The following is a 22,719-nucleotide window of genomic DNA, read 5'->3' as shown; positions in this document are numbered from 1 at the left end:
TTCCATCCTCAGCACCACATACAATTAAAGGCATTATGTTGTGTCCATCTACACCTAAAAATATAATAAATATTTTTTAAAAAATTTATTGAGTTAAACAATAATCAGTCCAGCCCAGAGTACAAAAAAAAAATGATTATATGATATATGGTCAAGAAATTAAGTGACAAGAGGAGAATTTTAGAAGCAACAAGAGAAGAAAAACTGTGGAAATAAAATAAAATTACCATCAATGAAAGAAAGTAGGAATTCAATGCATGAGTTTAATAGCAGATTAGAAAAACTGAACAAATGAATGAATGAAATGGAAAATGGGTCAGAAGAAAATAAATACACTTAAGCTTTGAGAAGCAAAAGGGTACAAAATACATACAATATTGTAAGAGATAGTACAATGATAGTACAATGAGTAACAATGAAATGTTTGGATACATTTTTATTTGGAGTTCCACAAGGGATGGAGACAAAGAGTGTGGTAGATGCAAGAGTTGAAGAGTTAATGACAGATAATGAAATTGAACGAATTTCAGCAAATATAGACCTTTACAAAGGTGAAAATAAATACATGATGAAAAAAAAATCATTAAAACCAAAAGTCAAGTGTGGACTATTAATTGAGCAGTCCCAGCTACTCAAGAGGCTGAGGCAGGAACTGATGAAAAAATTGAACCAAATGTTGCAACCTCAAGTAAAACAAATAAAAAGCAAACCACATGGTCATATCATAGTACAGCCAAAAAAACCACAAAGAGAAAACTTTGAGGGCTGGATTGTGGCTCAGTGGTAGAGCACTTGCTGAGCATGTGCAGGACACTGTTCAATTCTCAGCACCAATAAAAAAGTAGAGATATTGTGTCCATCTACAGCTAAAAATATAAAAAAAAAAAGAAAAGAAATCCTTGAAAGCAGATACAAAAGCTATGTTACTTTCAAAGAAGCAAAAGTAAGCCTAATGACTGACTGTTTTGGACAGGAACAACAGAATCCAGGAGACAATGAAATAGTGTCTTTAAGTGCTGAGATAAACAAAGAATGGAATACACTAGTGTAACTCCACATCACACACAACCACAAGAATGGGAAGTTATACTCCATAAGTATATAATATGTCAAAATACATACTACTGTCATGTGTAACTGAAAAGAACAAATTTAAAAAGAGAGAGAGAATTGAACACAAATTCCATAAGAAAATTAATAAAAAGTGAATGTAGGGCTGGGGCTGTAGCTCAGTGGTGGAGTGCTTGCCTCGCATGTGTGAGGCTGGGTTCCATTCTCAGGACCACATTAAAAAAATAAATAGATAAAATAAAGGTATTATGTTCATCCTCAACCAAAAAGAAAAAAAGTGAACGTATGTCTACTAGTATCACACAAAGTAAAGCAAGAGGCATTGATAAAGATAAAGAGATTTTTAAGTTAATGAAAAGTCAACACCCCTAGAACCTGTAACATTTGAAAATGTCTATGCATCCATCTCACAACATACCCTCAGAATCTACAAAGAAAAATTGATGGAATACAATGAAAATGAGATCATTCTACTCTCATAATAGGGGATTTGAATACACTACTCTCAGTAATTGATAATGTGAGCAGACAGAAACTATCAGTAAGTACGTGAAAGGTTTGATCAACACTACTGTCAAACTTGACTGAATTGACACTGCTTTGATAACTGAAGAATGCATATTATTTTTAAATCCTTGGAAACGTTTATCAAAACTGCCCATGGGCTGGCTTACAAAGATTTAACAAATTTCAGTAAGTATAGACCTTCATGAAGGTGAAGATAAATATATAATGACAAAAAAATCATTAAAATCAAAAGTCAAGTGTGAACTATTACTTGAGTAGTCCCAGCTACTCAAGAGGCAGAGGCAGGAGGATCACTTGAGTTCAGGAGTTTGAGGCCAACCTGGGAAACCTAGTGAGACCCCAACTAAAAGAAGGTAAACAAACAAACACCCCAAAGTTGGTTCTATAAGAACACAAATAGATGGGAACTGAAATGGAGCCAACAAGGTTATAGGTAGTTATGAATATGTCATAATGAGCCCCACTATTATGTATAACTATGATATACTGATAAAAGCATTTTAAAAAATAACACAAGTAGAATTGATAAATCATTGGTAATAATGTTTAGGGGGACAATAAGAGAAAGCACAAAATTCCAATATAAGAAAGGACAAGGGAGACATTTTTACTGATTTTATAAACATTAAAAATTGACATTTTTAAATCAATGGAAATGATAAAATATTTAACAATTTTAAAAACAGATAAAATTGATATATTTTCAGGAAATTATCATGTCCAAGCTAAGAAATAGAATTTATGACTTAAGACTTTCTCACAAAGAAAATCGTAAAATTAAAGGGCCTTGCCAGATTTCTTATTTAAAGAAGAAATAATTACAACTCTATACAAACTAGTAAATAAATAAATAAAGAGAGATGCCATAACCACTTTATTATGTAAGAGTAGAAAATTAGGGATATTACAAGAATCTGTCTTATGATATAAAGGGGAAAAAATTCTAAACAAAATTTAGCAAACTAAATACAGGTGGTAATTTCAAGATGAAGTTGTATTTATCGCAGGAATACAAGGTTGATATAATGTTTGAAAATAAAATTAATATGATTTCCTATACCAACAAAGAAAAAATGGATTATCTCAGTGGATTAAAAAAGCCTACAATATCCACTCATAATTTTAAAAATGCATCTCTTAGTGAGCTAGGAATAACTTCCTGCCCCTAATAAATATTATCTATGAAAAACTTATGCAGAATACGCTGAATGACGAAAAGCGGAAAAAAAATCTGAGATTGAAGTCAAGAGAAGGATGGCCACTATCACTATAAAATAATCCATTGAATAAAACAGGAATAAACAAGTCCATACTAATATTTAAAGGGAAATTACATACAGAGCTAAGAACTAAGAAATAGAATTAGCGAATCATTTGGCAGCTAACACACTGGTTGTTGGGACAAAAAAAGTTATGGAGAGCTACCAAGGTAGCTGAGTAGGGATGTAATGAGGGACAATACTGTGTCATTGGTGTAATATAGGGACATGTTCTGTGATAGCTTTTTTGATATGTTGAGCTAGCTAGGCTGATTATTCAAACACTGATCCAGGTCTTACTGTGAAGAGATTTCTGTGTACATAATCTAAGTCCTTCATTACTGGACTTTAAGGAAATTACTTGGTGTTTTCTGGATGGCATGATTTAAACAATAGGAAGGCTTTCAAAGTAGTGCTGAAGAGACAGCAGAGGTGGGGAAGAACAGGTTCCACCCTCGACTACAATTTCAGCCTGTGGAAGGACTCAGCCTACCCTTGGTCTTCCCTTTCTGGTTCCCTGCCTGGATTTTGGATTGATTCAAACAGGCCCCACGATCTGATCCTTCTACTGATAGTTCTTTAAGATAGGAAGGAAAAGAAAGGCTGAGAACATGTTTTGGAACTGTTATGGTGTGGATGTGAGGTGTCCCCCAAAAGCTCACGTGTGAGACAATGCAAGAAGGTTCAGAGGAGAAATGATTGGGTTGTGAGAGTCTTAACCCAGTCAGTGAATTAATCCCCTACTAGGATTAACTAAGTACTAACTCAGTGATAGAGTGAATGTGGTTGGAGGAGGTGGGAATTAGGGTGTGGCTTTGGGGTATGTGTTTGTATGTGGCAAGAGGAGACCCCTCTCTCCCTCCCACCGCCCCCTCTCCTAACCCTCATGTTAGCTGCTTCCCTCTGCCATTCTCTACTGCCATGATGTTCACCCTCACCTTGAGCCCTGAGGAATGGACCTGTGTTGAGAGCCACAGCCTAAATGGCCCCAGCAAACTTCCAGCTGATTGGCTCCTCTGTGGTGATGTTCATTGGGCTGTTTCCCTGCCCTTTCAGACCACGGAGCTGCTCATTGGGGGACTCTTTTGGCTCCACCCACAAGACCCAGCCAATCGGCCTCAAGAGCTGGAGGAGTGGGGGGGTTGAGAGGCTCACCAGAAGCCAGTGGTGGCTGTTGGGCTCTGAGGGAATTCCTGAAGAGCTCCTGTGGTGGGGTGTGTGTGTTCTAAAAATGAAGTTTGTTTCTGCTTGACAAGTGGCTCATGAATTATACCCAGCCAGACTGCAGCAGACCTGGCTGTCTGTGGACTGAGACCTCTGAAACTGTAAGCTTCCCAATAAACTTTTGCTCCTCTACAATTGCTCCAGTTGGATCTTTTAGTCATTGCAGAGAAAAAGCTGATTGAAACAGTATTAAAGGATATGGATGGAATATGATGACAGCAAGTGGCATGACTCCTGGGTGGCATCCTGGATGAGACCGGGAAAACCCCACTATTGGCTCAGTTGGCAGTTGGAACAGAGTGTTTAATGGCACAATTGTATTGATGCTGAATTTCACTTGGTAGGGTTCTGTGGGTGCAATGCAGGAGACAGTCATTAGAGGGCGACGTTTAAGTTGTTAGGAAAAATGAGGCAACATGAGAAAAAGTGTATTAAAAGGAAGAGAGAAATAGAGTTCAAAGCAATGTTTTTCAATAGAGGAATTTAGGTGAAGAGGATAAGAATTTTCTTTTTATTCTTTTTACAACTTTTCCTTGGGATTGAAACTGTTTCAGAACGATAATTTAGATGAGGTTAGAGCCTTGAAGATCCATTTTCCAAAAGCCCCACATTGCTGCACTGAGGACAAAGCCTTCAACACATGAGCCTTGGGGGAACATTCCAGATCCAAACCATAGCAATGGAATTGTAAATCAATCAATGTGCTCACTTTGGAAATCTGTCTGGCAGTCTTTATTACAGCTGAACATAAACATCTCTGAGACCTACTAATTTCTACCCTGGGTATTTCCTCATCAGGAAAGCATACACTGTGTCCCAAAAGAGATGTAGAAGAATATTAAAAGGAACATTAATCAAAATATCCCTTAATTGAAAACAAAAATGCCTGTAAACAATAGAATGGCAAAAACAAATTGTAGAATACTTATATAAATGGCTATTTTATAGTAATGAACTTGAACAAAATCCTGAACAGGTAGTAATATAATCTCACAATGTTGTATGAAGTAATTCAGACATGGATGTCTACACACTGCATAAATCAATTTATTTTTCTTAAACTTTAAAGATATATTAAAAATAATCCATCAGTTAGAAAACAACATGGGGAGACATTTGGTGGAGCAGGCTGATAATGAATACGAATAGGACTCTTTTGCCTGGAATATTTCACCAATGTGTTCAGTTATGATTTAGACTCTTTTGATATATATTAAAAAACAATAAAATAATTTATTTTTAAAATTTGGCAGGCCTAGCCAATTCACAGTTTCCTCAAGAACAATAAATTCACATCCCTCCTCTCCTTTTTGACTTCAGTGGTTTATAATTTGTCTAGGTACTGTCCCTGTTTCTGCTAAAGCTTCAGTTAAAGCTGTTGGCTTTTTTTCTGTTATCAGAAACCAGTAAGTCGAAGGGTTCTTGTTCTTTAACTCTAGCTTTTGTTTTGGAGTCCGCTGAAAACTAGGCTCTTCTATTTCCTTGAACAGTGTGTGTGAAATGACTTTGGATCTTCTTAATTGTAGACATAGTCATTGTGCAGTATGTCGGGCAGTGCCTGACGACTTCACTGTCCTCCACAGTTGGTATGTCTGGGCATTGATAAGCTGAAACACATAGTACTTTCTGAGTTTCTCCCCTCTATATTACCATCATGGCATCCCATTCAGTTGTGTGTGAAATTATGTGAGGTAGGTTACATTCTCTATGAAGTCAATTATAGATTAACAGAGGCTGTATTATACCATATTTTTCCCCCTTAAAACAGGTCTTGGATCTGAATAAGGCTGAGAACACCTGGTCCAGGGAATACAAACCCTGGATATGTGAGTCTGGACAAGGGAGACAGAGGGAAGAAAAATCGACTTGCTCAATCTAACCTTCCAGACCTTCTTATATCCCAGACTCTCCCACCTGGGGGTAGAGTTTATTATATACTTAGGGAGGTTTTTCAGAATCCAAAGACAGAAAGACATCTGGGTCTCAGGAAGCAGCTAGAATCAGGAGTTGGAAAGCCATGAGGAGGCATTTGCTCCGTCTTGCATCCTGGCTTTTCTCTGTGGCTTTGCTGGTGTCTTCTTGCTCAGACCAGCTCTGGGTCTTCCATAGAAGTGGAGAGAATGCTCTACCTCCTGGTCCTGGGGAGCCAAGCAGCTCTGCCTATGTCCTGCCTATGCCAGATTCCTCTGCAGAGGAGTCACTTTGGCTCCTTCCTGGGAATGGTCACCAGGCTACAGACACAGCAGCTGCTGCTGCTTGGTTCTTTTTTTTTGGGGGGGGGGTGGTGGCAGGAGTGGGTTGGGGGTACTGAGGATTGAACTCAGAGGCACTCGACCACTGAGCCACAACCTCAGCCTTATTTTGTATTTTATTTAGGGACAGGGTCTCACTGAGTTGCTTAGCACCTCAATTTTTAAAAGCTGAGGCTGGCTTTGAACTCGTCATCCTTCTGCTTCAACCTCCTGAGCCTCTGGGATTACAGGCATGTGCCACTGCGCCTGGCAGACCTAGCTTCTTCAAACCCTCATTCCACCCCTGCATCCAGCACTCAAATTTCCTTCTTGCAGCCCCCTGCAGGTAGACACAGGCAGACAGAAGACAACCAGCCATGCTGTTGGTTCCACCCCTTGCTCAAAGACTCTCAATGGCCACTCCAGCCCATGCACAGCTGGTATTGTCACATCTAGAAAAGGTTTCTACCCAAATCATTTTAAACCAAGAACACTCATTTTGACTGCTGGCTTTATTATAGAACTTTAGGGAGAATCAAAATGTCCTTTGTGAGAAGCAAAGGAGACTGAGACAGAGACAGGTTCATGGCCAATTGCAGCATAAACAGCTGGTGTCGAAGACAAGCCCTTGCTGGCAGTTTTTCTGGTAGGTGATTCCATTCACGCAGTGCCAGAAGGCATTTCTGTTATCGGCCACGGGGTACAGGCCATCAGGTTTGCCTGCACAGAATCCACTGCCCCCAGAGCTGCCACCAGAGCTCCCGCTCCCGCTGCCACCTGCATTTCCACCAGAAGGAGTAGTGACTGGCTCACTGGGAGCAGGGGCTGTGCAACCTGAAACATACAGCACACAGGTCAGACCAGTGGGCCTGGTCCAGAGGGGAAAACAGGGGGCAAGTTTCTGGAGATGGGCTGCAGGTAGCTTTGGAGTCCCCCACTTGCGGATCAGAAGGGAGCCCCATACTGAATTAAGAAAAGCTGTCCTGTCAAGTCAGCCTGAATTCCCCTGAAAGCAAGTCTATCATCCCTTACGACATCAAAGTCATAAAGAAAGTACCCTAAGTGCACTTTGTCTGTACAAAACACATTTTTAGGATGAGGGTAAGTGGTGAACAAGTAAGCTCTAAGAGAAAACCTGGTAATTTAGAGAGCTGGTATGTCCCCTCAGTGACGGATTAGAGACATGAGACAAGTAGAGAGGAGTTCTTGTGGGATCTCTCCAGGTGGGTTGAAAGACTTTGAAGAACGGATTGTAGAGGCAGGTTTTTACTCTGAAGATCAGTATAATTTCCGTGGGCTCTCACGCAGCCTTAAGACTTAGCAGTGTAAAGAACAACCCAGGTTGGCCTGGTTTCCCACATGGGAAATAAATTCTTGATGTGGAGGTTCAGGCCTTGGGAAAGGACTGCCCGCACCTGTCTCTTACTTGGGCAAGAACGGTGTAAGGAAACGGGAGGTCTCCCTGTGCACTCAGTGGGCAGATGGCAAGGCTGCCTTCTGAGTTAGGAAAATTCATACACCCAGGTACCCCTGCTGTCACTTACTGTCACTCTGCAGGCCCAGGACTTCCTTCAGGGTGGAGATCAGGGGGAACTTGCCCTGGTCGCAGAAAGTGCCAGTGAAGTCATCTAGGTCAATGGCCCAGACCATGGCACCTCCAAATTTGTTCTGCTTAAGCCACTGAGCCTGTGTAAGGACAGAGGACAACAGGAGTCCTTGGATTTCCTAGGGTCCCATGCCGGATCACCACATAGCTGAGGGCTGACCTTACCTTGATAGTGAAGCTCTTGATGTTGTCATAGCCGATCCACTCATTGCCCTTATAGGCATAGGGCACGTCTTGAGGGGCATCCCATTCTTGAGTGGCTCCATTTTTCAGAAAGGTGCAGATCTTAAATCATTAAACAGATTCAACTATTTAAAATATTATTCCCATGGGGGAAAATTATACACTTATGCCTTTGATTTTTGTTTCCTTTCTTGTCTCTATTTGGGTGTTCCTCAATTACCTATTTATGGTAAGGAAGCTCAAGTTGTGTTTCAGATACTCATATGTTGTCCCCATTCTGCAAGCTTGATTGGAGCAATCAACAGTAAAATGAGAGATGCATTTATTGTATTCTTTGTGTGCTAGTGTAAATGACATTAAGTCTATTGCTTGAAGAGATATTTATTACTAAGTGGATTAAGTTATTAAGTATGCTATTAAAATCCTTTAAGAATTTGGAGTAACACTTATCAGAGCAAGTAGGTACTAGACAGAAAGAACATTCATGATTTCATTAGATTTTAGCTCTAAGGCCTTCTACTGTCCAGCACAGTGCCCAGAATTCACAGAGAACTGTGTAGAACAAACTACCCACCTCATAGTAGGCCCAGAACCCAGCCTCCCTGGTGTAGGGCCCAGCAGGGCCAGCACCAGAAGTAGGGGCACCAATTCCATTGTCGGAAGGGTTTCTCAGAAGGAAGTTGTGTCCATAAGTTGGGAATCCAACGATGAGCTTTTCAGCTGAGGCCCCATTGTCCCTCCAGTACTTCATGATATAATCCTGCAATGGCACTTGGGTTAGTTACAGGATCCAACCAGCTGAGGACCCAAGGCTTAGTTATGTCAGTTCTCTGTTCTATAAAATTGCATGATAGTAATGACTAAAGGGTTAGTGTTCTTCTTCCCAAAATATTTTGATGAAATGTAGTTGAGATATGATCAGTATCATGAGGACTTTGTCTAAGTGACACATTTATGGAATTCACTCTGATTTTGTGCCTGAATCTCCATGTGATTTCCATTCACCTCTGATCTGCATTTGCATCTGTGCAGGGACTTACCACATTGAGGTAGGCATTGCTTCCAGTTTCAGTTGGGTATTTGTAGAGGGGGCTGTTCTCTCCAGTGTAGCCTTCCCAGGTGCCATGGAGGTCATAGGTCATGACATGGATGTAGTCCAGATACCTGAGGTGGGTTAAATGACTTAAAACTCTCTCCAGTGGTCATTTCCCATACCTGTGCAGACAGAAGACACCTCTCCAAGGCCTCCTAAACAAAGTCCCCCTCGACAATAACATGGACCAAGGACAAGTGTACTCTGCCTCAAGGACACCTATAGGAGTTTGAGATGAGGTACATCACTCACTGGGACAGTTGGGGAATCTCGTAGCCAGATTCAATGGTGGAGATGCCACCTGCAACTGCAGCAGTGATCAATAGCCTGGGCTTATTGGTCTTCTTGGCCTCTTCTTCAAAAGCTTTACGAATTTCCTACAGAATTATAGGATATTTAGGTCACATATGAGCTGATTTCCATTCCTTAACTGTCAATCAAGTATATTTACATACATTTTTCTTTTTCTAACTGCTTTCACATATTTTGTCTTAATTTATTCTATCAACATCCCTGATCAAGGTTGATAGGTTAGACAGTATTAATCAACTTTATAGATATCTAACATCCATAGCATTAGACAATTTCTCTAAATCCCAGAGAAAGTTTGTAGCCAGTTCATGACCACAGCCTGGGTTTTAGGTGACTAGTTGGAGCTCCAGGTGTATCATTACACAGGGAAACTACAGTTGCTATAGTAACCTCCAGTTTTTAGCAGTATAGAAATTTGCTTCCATTTGTTCTATGGGTGAACTACCTTATAAGACTGACACCCCATCAAATGAAATGCTGAATTGGCCAATCAGGAAGGTGGTAACTGCCACATGAGAGACCCCCATTCAGGGCTAGAGACTTTTTAACCTCTATTTTGTGTGACTCTAATCTAATTTGCAGTACTGAGCTCAGCTCTAATAATTGCATTATGTGGGAGTGCCAGAGTGTATTCTAGAGGAGTTTCTCTGAAAATTGTCACGTGGCTATCGGTTGAAGGAAGCAGGTCATTTAACTGGAAGAAGAGAAATTGTAGGCAGGATTGTATTGCTGTCTTGAAATATTGAACCCATGTATGGCAAATCATGAGGTTTTGTTCTTTGTTGTTTCAGTTGGCAGACCACTGAATTGAAGACCTTATGACTGGACTTTATACTATATGACTGGAGGCACGTTCCAGCTAATAAGAAAGATGCCAGCTCTGATCATCAGACCTGTGTAATGAATAAGTAAACTGACTTTAGGTAGTGAGCTATGCAACACTGAAACTCTTCACAATATGGCTGACAATCTGATATATGGAGTAAAAACGTCTGTTTGGGAGAGATTAAATCTCCAAAGCATGCTTAGTCCCCGACTTTCATCATTCCATTCATTTTCTTTGGTGATCATCTAACCTTGCTGTTGGCTCTGGCACACTCCATCACATCTTTGCCCTGCACTCCAGATAGGTGTCCTTCCAACACCAACTGGGCATTCCAGACACCTCCCACTCTTGTTAATCAGTCCCTGTTCTTACTGCAAATCTAAGCTTCTCCCTGTAGTTACCATCTTAGATAATAGCACCACAATCAAACCAGCCCTCAAAGTCAGAAAACTGGGAATTCTCTTATGCATCTACTTGTAGTTGATCCCTAATTCCTGTTGATTTCATCATCTTTACACACCTTGAATACAGCCTTCTTCTCTGGGTTACAGCCATGGTTGGGCATTCCTCATCTCCTGCTTGGTTTACTTCAACAGGTGCCCAAACCTGTCCCTTCCTCCTCACCTCCTTCCACTTCATCCTCCAGTGTTAAAGCCAGAGCAGCCTTTACCAAGCTCATTTGTATTATATTTCTTTACTATTTAAAATCCTTCAAAGCTACCCCATTGCCTTGAGGGTAAACTCCAATTCTTTATATTAATATAAAGTCCCCACATGATCTGACTCTGGGCATCTGTGCAGCCTCACAGTCCAGCACTCACCATTGGCCCACATGCTCTCCATGTCTTCATTTCTGCCTGCCCTGTCCTATTTAGTTGGCTAACATGGGTTTTGTTTTGTTTTAAAGGAAGCATCACTTTCCCTAGGAAGAGCTTTCGGATTTGGGGTCCAGAGCAGACTTAGGCAGCTTCTCTCTGTTACTTTTACACTCTGTGGACTTTTATCATGGCATTTTCAAAAGTACTGTAATTGTTGGTTAGGTTTAAGTCTTCCACCTCAGATTCTGTGTGCTTTAAAGCCAAGAGCATGTTTGTGCTCAGTAATAAAAGGCAGCTTAGTCTACTATGACTCTTAAAAGTGGTGGACTCTCTAGCCCCATGATGTGGGTGTTTATGACACGAGTTGTGTGATCTTGGGCAAGTTTCTTATAACCTCTCTATGTCTTAGTTGCTCATCTGTAAAATAAATATTATCACAGTTATAGTACCTGTATTGTAGAGTACAGGCGATGATGAAATGAATTACGAACTTAACACATGATATAGAGGAATGTCTGGCACCTAGCACACATGCAGTTATTGCTTTTAAAAGCTGTTGACATATGAATGCATGGCATCTAGGAATCTTTGCAATGCTAAAATCCTATAATTCTAAATTAAGGTCATCTTCTTTATGCAGCTATCCAATTCTCCTTGGAAACAAGAGATTTCAATGATCTAGGGCTAAAGACTATTTCTTCCTTCCTCACCTGCACCAGGACCGTGAAGAGATGCTTATCTTGAGGGGGGCTCCCACGAGACCCAGGGTACTCCCAGTCCAAGTCCAGCCCATCAAACCCGTACTGCCGCAGGAACGTGATGACCGAGGCAATGAAAGTCTGGCGGTTCTCAGGAGTGGAAACCATGGTGGAGAAACTGAGGGAGACACCAAAAATCAGGACATGGCCTCATGGTCTCAATACATTGGAACATAAAAAGTGGATTCCTCGATTTCTGCCTCAGCCCTTCACCAGGGCCCCTATCCCAGATGAATGCATGCTCCTCATTTTCTCCTGGACATCCTCTGTCACCATTACTCTTCCAAGCTGTGGTGTCTCAGTGTTCCCTTTATAATGTTATCCTCTTGCTCTAATCTTTCTCTCAATCTGTCCTTGATGCTTTGAATACCTGGGTGTTCAGCTCACTGTGTTCTATGTCTAAATAGTTCCCCAAATTCATGTGTCCTAAAAGGAGTCTTCTTGCTTATATACATGGCTTTCTCTTTTCTTCTCCCAAAAGACAAATAGAAGTTGTACAAGATTTTCCTCAGGTCTGTATTCTTGAAAGATCATTATGGAAGCAGATAACTAAACCTATGGATAGGATCCCAGAATATCCAACCAAATTTAAATGTATGAAATTAAGTACGTTCTACTTAATAAATATTGACATTCTGGGATAGTAAGCTATCAAGTTAGCATATTTGTTCAATGTACATCCTTCAGTCCCTGCCTTAGATTGTGAAGCTTAAAGGGACAGAGAACACATTGGGCTAACTTGTTCCAATAACAAATGGACAACAGACTTTTCAGAGAGGACTTACAGGGCAGTTCCAAAGTTCCAGCCTCCAACGGCCAGGAGAGTTTTCAGTTGGCTGTTCCTTTAAAGCAAAAGACAAAAAAAAAAAAAAGAAAAAGAAATTTCAAAATACAGAAGTGCCTCTTTTAAAATAACATTGTTGTTGTTGGTATGGGTCTTGCTCCTATTCTATGATTACTATATAGAACACTTTTCCTCTAGTACTGAATACTTTCTTCAGAAAATTTCTTCATGTTGTTATCATCATCATAAATGTGCTCAGGGTTCCTAAAGGAAATCTAAACTATGAAGTGTGTGTGTGTGTGTGTGTGTGTGTGTGAGAGAGAGAGAGAGAGAGAGAGAGAGAGAGAGAGAGAGAGAGCGAGAGAGAGAGAGATACTGAGAATTGAACCCAGGGCCTTGCACATGCTATCTCAGTCTTCCTTATCTCTGTCACTGAGCTCCATCCCAACCCCTTTCTCATTTTATTTTGATAGGATCTCTCTTGCTAAGTCTCTCAGGCTGGATTTGAACCAGTGATCCTCACTGCTTCATTGTCTTGATGAGATTATAGGCATGTGCCACTGTGCCCAGTGGAACATTTTTTTATTTTAAGAATGTATCAGCAAGGGGCTGGGATTGTGCCTCAATTGTAGAGCATTTGCCTTGCATGTGTGAGGTTTGATCTGCAGCACCACATAAAAATAAATTAATAAATATAAAAAAGAATGTATCAGCTATATGTGTGAAGTGTGTACCTCAAAGCTTATATTCTATTCCATCCGAAAAAATGATAACTGTTGCTTGAGCATAATTATGTCCTCAACCTCTATGATAACTAATACAAATTCATAGGCTTGGAATACCATTTTCTGTAATAGTGGTTCTCAAACATAAGTTTACATGAGAATCCAGTGCAAGAGTTGAGGAGGACATTAACATTCCAGGTTTATAGTCCTTTCCCCAGAGATTCTGCTTCAGATGCAATGAGGTAGGGACTCGCATTTATAGGAAGTGTTACATGGAATACTGATGGACGTAATCCATGATCCATAGTGCAGAAACAACACTCTAAAGGAGTTTATTTTCTACTGTGATTAATAACAATTAAATTCTAGTATTTGCACTCATTGTAGTGTTATTGTTGATGGTATCAATCTCTTGAAGTCTTCCTTATCTCAGATATGATTAAACTGAGTGAAACTCTTAACTACAAGGTAGCAGGAAGCCCTTCTCATTCTTGGGCTCAAAAGTGTCTAAAGTTTAGTAATTCTCTACCCATTGCTTCCTGATGCAAGTAGCCAAGATGGTTTTTAGTTTCCTGGGACATACATGCATGCATGTGCACACACTCACACACACACACACAAACACACACACACACACACACACACACACACAAACAGTGGGGCAGTTAAGAAATTGAAGCCATATTTTCTGAATGTATACTAGAGCAGACAAGGTATTATTTTTGTCTATGTACTTGCTATTTAATGTGTATCTCTGGAACCAGAAGTATCAACATCATCTAGGAAGGGTTTGCTGGAAGTGCAGAATCCTATCCACAAGCAGAAGAATGAAATTGGATCCTTATTTCACACCATATAAAACATGTGCACAAAGTGGTTTAAAGATTTAAGACTTGAAACTACAAAAATACTAGAAGAAAACACAGGGGAAAGCTTCATGACAATGGCCTGGATGATGATTTTTTTTTCAATGGAACTTCAAAAGCACAGGCAGCAAATGCAAATATTAACAAATGGGTTGGCATTAACCTAAAGCCTTTGCACAACAAAGAAACCAATCAGAGTGAGGAGTAACAAAGTGGAGAGACAACCTATGGAATGGGAGGAAATATTTGCAAATCAAACATTGATAAGAGCTTAATATTTCAAATATATAAGGAGCTCAGAGCAATTCAGTAGGGAGAAAACAAATAACTTTATTAAACAACCTGAATAGACATTTCTCAAAAGAAAAAAATGGCTAATGGGCATGTGGAAACACACTTGACATCACTAATCATCTGAGAAATGGCAATGAAAACCACAAGGAACCAGCACCTCATTCTTCTTATAATAGCCATTATCAAAAATATGAAAGAAAACTAGTGTTTTGTCAAAGATGTGGAATAAAGAGAACTTTTGTATGCCGTTATGTGGGAATGTAAAGTATTATAGTCATTAAAACAGTATGGAGGCTCCTAAAAAAGTTACAAATAGAATTACCATATGATCCAGCAATCTCATTACCGGGTTTATACCCAAAGGACAAGAATCAATATCTTGAAGAGATATTGGCACTACTTATTAATTGTGGCATTATTCACAATAGTCAAGATGTGGAATCAACCTAAGTGTCCATCAGTGTAAGAGTGGATGAACAAAAATTTGTAATATATACACAATGAAATGCCAATCAGCCATAAAAAGAATGAGTCTCTCATTTACAACAACCTGGGCAAAAATAAAAGTGTTAAATTAAGTGATATGAAACAGGCATGGAGATAAAAATAGCACAAAAGTTCACTTACAAGTGGAATAGAAAAAACCTTCTACTCATAAAAGTAGAAAGTAGAATGGTGGTTACCAGAGGCCAGATGGAGGTGGGGAATTCGTGGAGATGTTGGTCAAAGGATAGAAAATTTCAGTGAGGCAGGAGGAGCCAGTTCAAGAAAACACCATTGTACACTGTGGGATTATGGTTCATAACAATGTACAGTGTTTTGAAAATCACTAAGAGAGTGGATTTTAAATGTTTTTAACAACAAAAAAAAATTAAGTATGTGAGGTAATGCCTATGTTAATTAGCTCAACTGAGCCTTTCTGCAGTGTACACATATTTCAAAGCCTTGTGTTTTGCACAATAAATGCACACAATGTTTGTCAATTGAAAAGGAAAACAATATGTATTGTCTTGGTCCACCTCAAGCTGACTGACTGAATTACATTTAAGAAACATTGATGTTTGTTAACTATTGGCCCACCAAAGTAGCCCAGATTAAGTGATATGAGCCAGGCCTGGAGAGACAAATAGCACAAAACCTCTTACTTATTTTTCAGGCCATTGAAAGCTTGGTAGAGGGTGACATCATTCCATTCAATGGTGGTGATCTGGTTGTCCTTTATCCCAGCAAAGGCATAGATGAGGTGAGTACACAGGCAGGGGTCGATGTTATCAGGCTTGAAGCTCCCCAGGCCTGGGCGGTACTGGGCCCAGTTGCTGAAGTAGCATGTCAGCTGGTAGCTGGTACCTGTGGGTTGTAGAGAGGAGGGGCAATGTCCTGGCTTAGGGGCTGCTGAACCGTGGTGTGAGTATTGGCCCTTGTCTTTTTCCCTCCCTGTGCCTCAGCTGCCTGATCTCTGTCTGGTGGTGACAGGTATGAACAGCAATTACAGATTAGTCCAAAGACGCCAACTCAGAAACGAGTAACTGACCTGTAGTTGGCTATTATTACTATGACAGAGTCATTTTGAGATCTCGGATTAGCTTAGAAATCTTCTAAGATGCCCAGTGGCATAGCTGGGTCAAATGGTGGTTCCATTCCCAGTTTTCCAAGGAATCTCCATACTACTTTCCACCAATGTGCAGTCCCACCAGCAATGTATGAGTGTGCCTTTCCTCCCATATATTTGCCAACAATTATTGTTTTTTGTATTCTTAGTAGCTGGAGTGAGATGAAATCTTAGAGTAGTTTTAATTTGCAGTTCTCTAATTGCTAGAGATGTTGAACAGTTTTTTTATATATTTGTTGATTGATTGAATATCATCTTCTGAGAAATATCTGTTCAGTTCCTTGGCCCATTTATTGATTGGGCTGTTTTTTTTTTTTTTGGTGTTAATATTTTTGAGTTCTTTGTATGTCCTAGAGATTAGTGCTCTATATGATTTGCATGTGGTAAAAATTTGCTCCCAAAATGTAGGTTCTCTATTCACCTCACTGATTATTTCTTTTGCTGAGAAAAACATGTATGAAGACTCGAATGGTGTGATTCTATTTTGTGTACAACCAGAGATGAAAAATTGTGCTCTATATGTGTAATTTTAATTGCAATGCATTGCTTCCATATATAACAAATCAGAATAAAAAGAAAAAGAAAGAAAAGGTGCCCAGTAGTCCTACCTAGCCCAGTGAATGCCAGTTTATAACTCTCAGGTGGTTGTGCTGACGAGGACAGCAGGGACAGCTAACCCCGAACAGTACGCTCTCCCTAAAGCAACCCATCTCTTTCTGTAGTATGATATTTTTTTTTCAAAAAAGTAATGCTGGGATATTTTTGCAATCACATATTTAAACAGATAATTGCATTATCAATATTCACCTCTCTGGTTAATATACATGGGGATTTGTGATTTTTAGTAGGAAAACATTTTGTCAATAGCAAAATAGAGTCAATGACTTACCCAGCTGAACATTGAGCAGAAGGGCCAGTCCTAGAGAGAGAGAGAGAGAAAAAAAGCACTTATTCTGAACCTGTTATCTGTATCCTGGAGAATCTAATTCTGAGGCCTTGGGTGCTATCCTGTTTACCATAGATTTTTACACTTAGTGTAACTAGATGCCTATGCCAGAGGACAGTCCTTTCAATAAACACACCACAAGACCTACTCTTTCATAACTTAATAAAAAATGGCCATGGTTCCTTCTTTCACCTTTTGTTTCAGAAAAGGGTATTATTGAAGAGAGATTGGCACTACCATATTCATTGTGGCATTATTCACAATTGCCAAGATGTGGCTACTGTCTATGAAAGGTGCACAGTCTGACAGCGACCCCACACTCAATCTACCCAACATCTGCACATCCACAAATGCCCCATCTCCTTGAGCTGAGGTGAGTATAGCCCTGTACAGTGGAGGCATCAGGCATCCTTTAAAACAGGGAATTCAGTGTCCATTGGGTCTTACGGGTTTTTGTTGTTGTTGTTTTTGAACCACCTGGCAAGAGAAGAACTTAAGGTTTCATTTAGAAAAGGCCTTGAGCCTTTGTAAAGATTGTAAATCACAGCTTTAGAGAAACTAATAAATTCTGCCAGGCCAGGTGTGATGGTGCACACCTGTAATTGCACGCAGCTGAAGAGGCTGAGGCAGGAGAATCATGAGTTCAAAGCCAGCCTCAGAAACTTAGTGAGGCCCTAAGCAACTTAGTAATAGGGTAGACCCTGTCTCTAAATGAAAAATATATTTTATAAAAAGGATTGGGGTTGTGGCTCCGTGGTTAAGCACACCTGGGTTCAATCCCTGGTGCCACAATCCACCACAAAAATTCTGTATATGACTTGGCTCACTTCTTGTAATGATTGAAATTCTAAGAGCCACATTTTAAATGTACCTCATTCACTCAGTAGGACTATAGAGTACAAAAGAGAAATAATTCTGAAAACAATAGAACAAGACAACTTACATAGCTATATTATCTCATTTCCTACTGATTTTCTTCCCTGAAAAAGCTAATTGTCAGACATGAGCTTGTCAATAAATATAATGGCAATTACAATTAGGTGCTGCTTGAAGATGAGAGGAGAAAACGGAACCCAGCCAAAGATGAAAAAAGATAGACAAGCACTGGAAATGAACCTTTCTTTCAGGACCATGAAAAACATAGATGCCTCACATAAAGACTGCCTGAGAGAAAGAGAAATCAGATGAGGCGAAGGCTCCATTTCTCATTGCATCTTACCTGTGAGGAGAGTAAGTCTTGCCATGCTGTTAGTACTGGTCCAGGAGAGCCTGGGTTTGCTTTTATACCATCTGAGTCCCTGAACAGTAAATGGAGAGTTTTAAACCAGGACTTGTGCCAAAGCTAATCCACTAATCCTTGTGTCAACAAGTCTCCTCCCCTAGGACACTGCCCCCTGGACCTCCCACCAGCTGCACCACCTTCCCAGCCCAAGAAGGAGGAACCATGCCACCTCTCCCTTTAGGGAGGTGGAGTCCATCATTATAGAAATCACTGGCCTAATAGCTTTCCTGGCAGTTCTCACAGCTGATAGGCATCTATTTTGATTCTGTGGTTAGGTTTTCTTTTGAGTACATTTTGCGACTGATATCAAATCATGTCCTTATTGGGAAGTAAATAATAGAACCCTTAGAAGTTGTTAGTTGATTTTTCAACCTTTCTTCTTCATGGAATTTGTACAATCAGTGCCAAAGGTACTTTCCCTTCGTAGGTGCTACTTTCTGAACATTTTACTTTGGAATGACTTCAAGTTATGATGACATGATAATTGTATCTAAGACTGTGTGGTTCCTGAAAAGTTTCCTCTCAGGCCACCAGGAACCTCTTGGTGTTCCCTACTTTCAAGTTCTATCCAGGACATGCTAAAAGAATTCCGTTTCATGTTGCTGATGGATAGAGATGGGTATGAATACTGAAATCAGTCTCTTTTTTTGTAGAAATATTTGGAATTGACCATTTTTAGAATTCTTTGATTAAAGTTAATGCCAATTTGCCCTTTCCTAACACAACCCATTGTCATTCTCCTACAGTGAATTTCCATTTCACCTCAGTGGTCTATTCATGGTCCTGAGATCTTGTATGCCTCTGCTCAAGTTGCCCTTCCACCTTTGTCTGGATGGTCTCCTTCTCCTCCCTGCCTATCTCCATCTTAGCAATTCTTTCAAATCCAGATTAGAACCGATCTTTGTATTTGAATGAGCTCCACTTCTTTTTAATTAATCTATGTGTTCCAGCATGTGGCCTGGACAGCTTATATGGTAGGATCTTGTGACAACTCCTAGAATTCAGTTAGTGAATATGGATGTCCATCACAGGATGGTGGCACCTTTGTAGAGGGTTTGTTTATTTATTTATTTATTTGTGTCTGGACTGGTTTTTCCATTATCATCTTTGGAAACTATATTGTCCCCATTCCTCTATGATAGTTAAGTCTGGAGGTTTTGTGCCTGTGCTCGTCTTTTTTTCACTGCTGTGACCAAAATGCCTGATGAGAACAACCTGGAGGAGGAAGAGATTTGGGGGGCTCATGGTTTCAGAGGTTCATTCCATGTCCACCAGTTTCACTGCCAAGGGCCTGAGGTGAGATAGAGCCTCATATTCAGATGCACAGTGAGGGAAAGCTACTCAGCTCATGGTGGCCCAGGAGCAAAGAGAAAGGAGAGGGACTGCAGAAAGTTGAACCCTTCCAGGGAACATCCCCAGAGTCTCAAGTCCTCCACCATGTCCCACTCACCTGCAGTTACCACGAGTTAGTCCATCTAAATGAGGATGGACTCTTCAGGCTTCAGATCTCCTAATCTAATCACTTCACCTCCTGCATTAATACAGGAGCTTTTCAGGGACACCTCATGTCCACACCACTGTTCCCATTCACAGGACCAGAGAAAGTCTAGTAGAACTCTTGTCAAGAAAGATTTCTATTGTACAAATATTGTACAAACAAAACCAACGAACACTAAAAACACCTGTTATGGGACAGAGGCTCTACCTAGTGCTTCTAGCACTGTGTCAGTGCCCCAAACCAATTCTAACAACATTGAAATACTAGAGAGACAGGAGGAAGCTCACTGAATCAGAGATGAGAATGCAGAGCCTCCCTTGGACTTGACAGATACCAAGTCTTTCGCAGGCGAGGGAGTGGGACGGGGCTGGGTTAAATGAAATCAGACTTTCATTTTCCATCCATGGACACCTCCAGGCAGGATTCAAGATCCTGCAGCGCCAGACCCTCAATAAGGACACTTAGATCCACATTTCCAATGGGACTGATCACCAAATGAAATTTTAAAAGAATGAAGAGTAAATGCAGAGTGATAAAAAACAACATTTTCATCAGAAAACTCGACTTCATTCTTTCCTCTAGCCTATAAAGTGAAATATTTCTATCCCACCAATTTTGCCAATAAGAAAATTGAGTAAACAGCTCTTAAGCAGAAGAGCAAGGATTGAGTGCCAAGACTAACTGCCTCCATCATGGAGACCTAATATTTGTGCTGCTTTGTCTCCTTGTGTGGAGAAGGTCAGTATGTGGTCCTGGTTGACCTGGGTGAGGCATTTTCTTGAGGGAGTCAGGAGAATGTGGTGGGATCAAAGAGCCAGAATTTCGTCAAATCAAAGTCAAGCTCATGCAAAAGTGAACAAGGTCAGCAGCCCCAGCTTTATCCTAATCAGCACTGTTAGTTCTAGCTACTGCTTCTGTTCAGTGAGGTGTTTTCTATTGAATTTGGCACTTAGATCCTTCAAAGTAAATGATCTGACCACAGATAACATTCCTTCTTAGGAGGTCCTCAGGAGTTCCCTTCAAACTTGAGCCAGGAGAGCCCCTGTCACACTGGCTCCCAGCAGAGCACCTGGAGTTTGGAGAGAATTCCCACCAAAAGATTTAGAGAACCAATAAAGGTTTAAAATCGTCAGCATGGTGTATCCTTTCATATTATTTTTTTAAAATAAGTTAGTATTAATTGTAGTCTCTTTAAACTTTGTTTTAGAAGCTACGAGTCTTTTTTTTTTAAATCTGCTGTACCCATGAGTTTAGATATGCATTTAACAAAAACATATTTAAATGAAAATGTTGTTTCTTCTAGTGTAGAAAATATAATATTATCCTGAATAATAGTCCGCATGTGCTTTCTCAATTAGATGACCAAATACCCTGAGTAAGCATTATCTTGAATTTTGTATTATTTATTTTTTAATAATTTTATTATTTATGTCCATAAATAAAATGTTCATTAGTTTTTATGCTTTTATTAGTACATTATAGTTATTCACTAGTTTTACATGAATTTATTACAGTTTATTAGTTTTATTCATTATTAGTATTCATTATTTTTAAATTTATATAAGTAAAATAATAACACATATTGCTTTCCAACTTTAACTTGTTACATATGACAGCAGAATGCATTCCAATTCATACTACACATAGAGAGCACAAGTGTCATATCTCTGGTTGCAAAGTAGACTCACCATTCGTGTCTTCATACATGTATTTAGGGTAATGATGTCCGTCTCAGTCCACCATCTTGTAAAATGATAAAACATAGTGTTTTGTTTCTTGCATTTTAAGCTCAGCATTAAACTTTTCTTAAAAGCACAAAGATAATTTTTTTCTTAGTTCATTATAGATACACAAAATATTGGGGGTTCATTTTGACATAATTATACAAACATGGAACATGACTGGCTCTAATTCAGTTCCAAGCACTTGCACTTTCCTGAACCTCTTCCCTCCCCTGTTTCCTTCCCTCTACTATTCTTACTTCTATTTATTTATGTTTTTAAAACCTTAGTACATTATGGGTATACATAAAGGAGAAATTTACTGTGGCATCTTCATAAATGCACATGGAAAAGTTTGGTCCCTTCATTCCACTGTCCTCCCTTAATCCATCTTTATTCTTTCCCTCGCAATCACCTTCCTATATTGTACTCATCTTTTTTCTATTTTCATGGAATTCCTCTCTCTCTCTCTCTCTCCCCTCCCCTTATTTTGGTCGAGCTCCTGCATGTGAGAGAAATCATTCAACTCTTGACTTTCTGTGCCTGGGTTATTTTTACTCAGCATTATATTCTCCAATTCCATCCCTTTACCAGCAAATTCCATCACTTCATTCTTCTTTATGATGAAGTAAAATGCCATTGTGTTAATATACCTCATTTTCTTTTCCATCTGTTTGTTGATGGGTACCTAGGTTAGTTCCATAGCTTGGCTATTATGAATTGTGCCGCTATAAGCATCGATGTGGTTGCATTCCTATAGTATGGTGGTTTTGGATCTTTGGGATATATGCCAAGGAATGGGATAGCTGGGTCGTATAATGATTTTGTTCCTAGTTTTTTGAGGAATCTTCATACTGCTTTTCAGAGTTGTTGTATAATTTGCAGTCCCACCGACAATATATGAGTTTGCCTTTTCCCCCACATGCTCATCAACATTTATTATTATTTTTATTCCCAATAATTGCCATTCTGACTGGTGAGAAGAAAACTGAATTTAATTTTTATTTGAAAATGGAATTTAATTTTGATTTGCATTTCCTTGTGTTATAGTTTGGATATTAGCTGTTCCCCCAAACCTCTAGTGT

At 39.7% G+C, this 22,719-nt stretch overlaps 1 protein-coding gene across 1 annotated transcript; it reads right to left on the bottom strand.

Moving 5' to 3' along the window:
• Positions 1 to 6,896: 6,896 nt before the first annotated feature.
• Positions 6,897 to 18,377, bottom strand: Chia (chitinase acidic). Its single transcript, XM_076861649.1, has 11 exons — positions 18,353 to 18,377; positions 17,077 to 17,106; positions 15,724 to 15,925; positions 12,695 to 12,751; positions 11,862 to 12,027; positions 9,448 to 9,572; positions 9,143 to 9,266; positions 8,677 to 8,862; positions 8,085 to 8,204; positions 7,858 to 7,999; positions 6,897 to 7,147 (listed from the first exon to the last, which is right to left on the bottom strand). The coding sequence occupies exons 1-11, from the start codon at positions 18,375 to 18,377 to the stop codon at positions 6,897 to 6,899; spliced, it is 1,428 nt and encodes a 475-aa protein (XP_076717764.1).
• Between the last annotated feature and the right edge of the window lie 4,342 nt (positions 18,378 to 22,719).

Source organism: Callospermophilus lateralis, chromosome 7 (genome assembly GCF_048772815.1).
Source record: "Callospermophilus lateralis isolate mCalLat2 chromosome 7, mCalLat2.hap1, whole genome shotgun sequence".
Lineage (NCBI taxonomy): Eukaryota > Metazoa > Chordata > Mammalia > Rodentia > Sciuridae > Callospermophilus > Callospermophilus lateralis.
The sequence above is the reverse complement of the archived record's forward strand: the minus strand, read 5'-3'. Positions and strand labels throughout refer to the sequence as shown.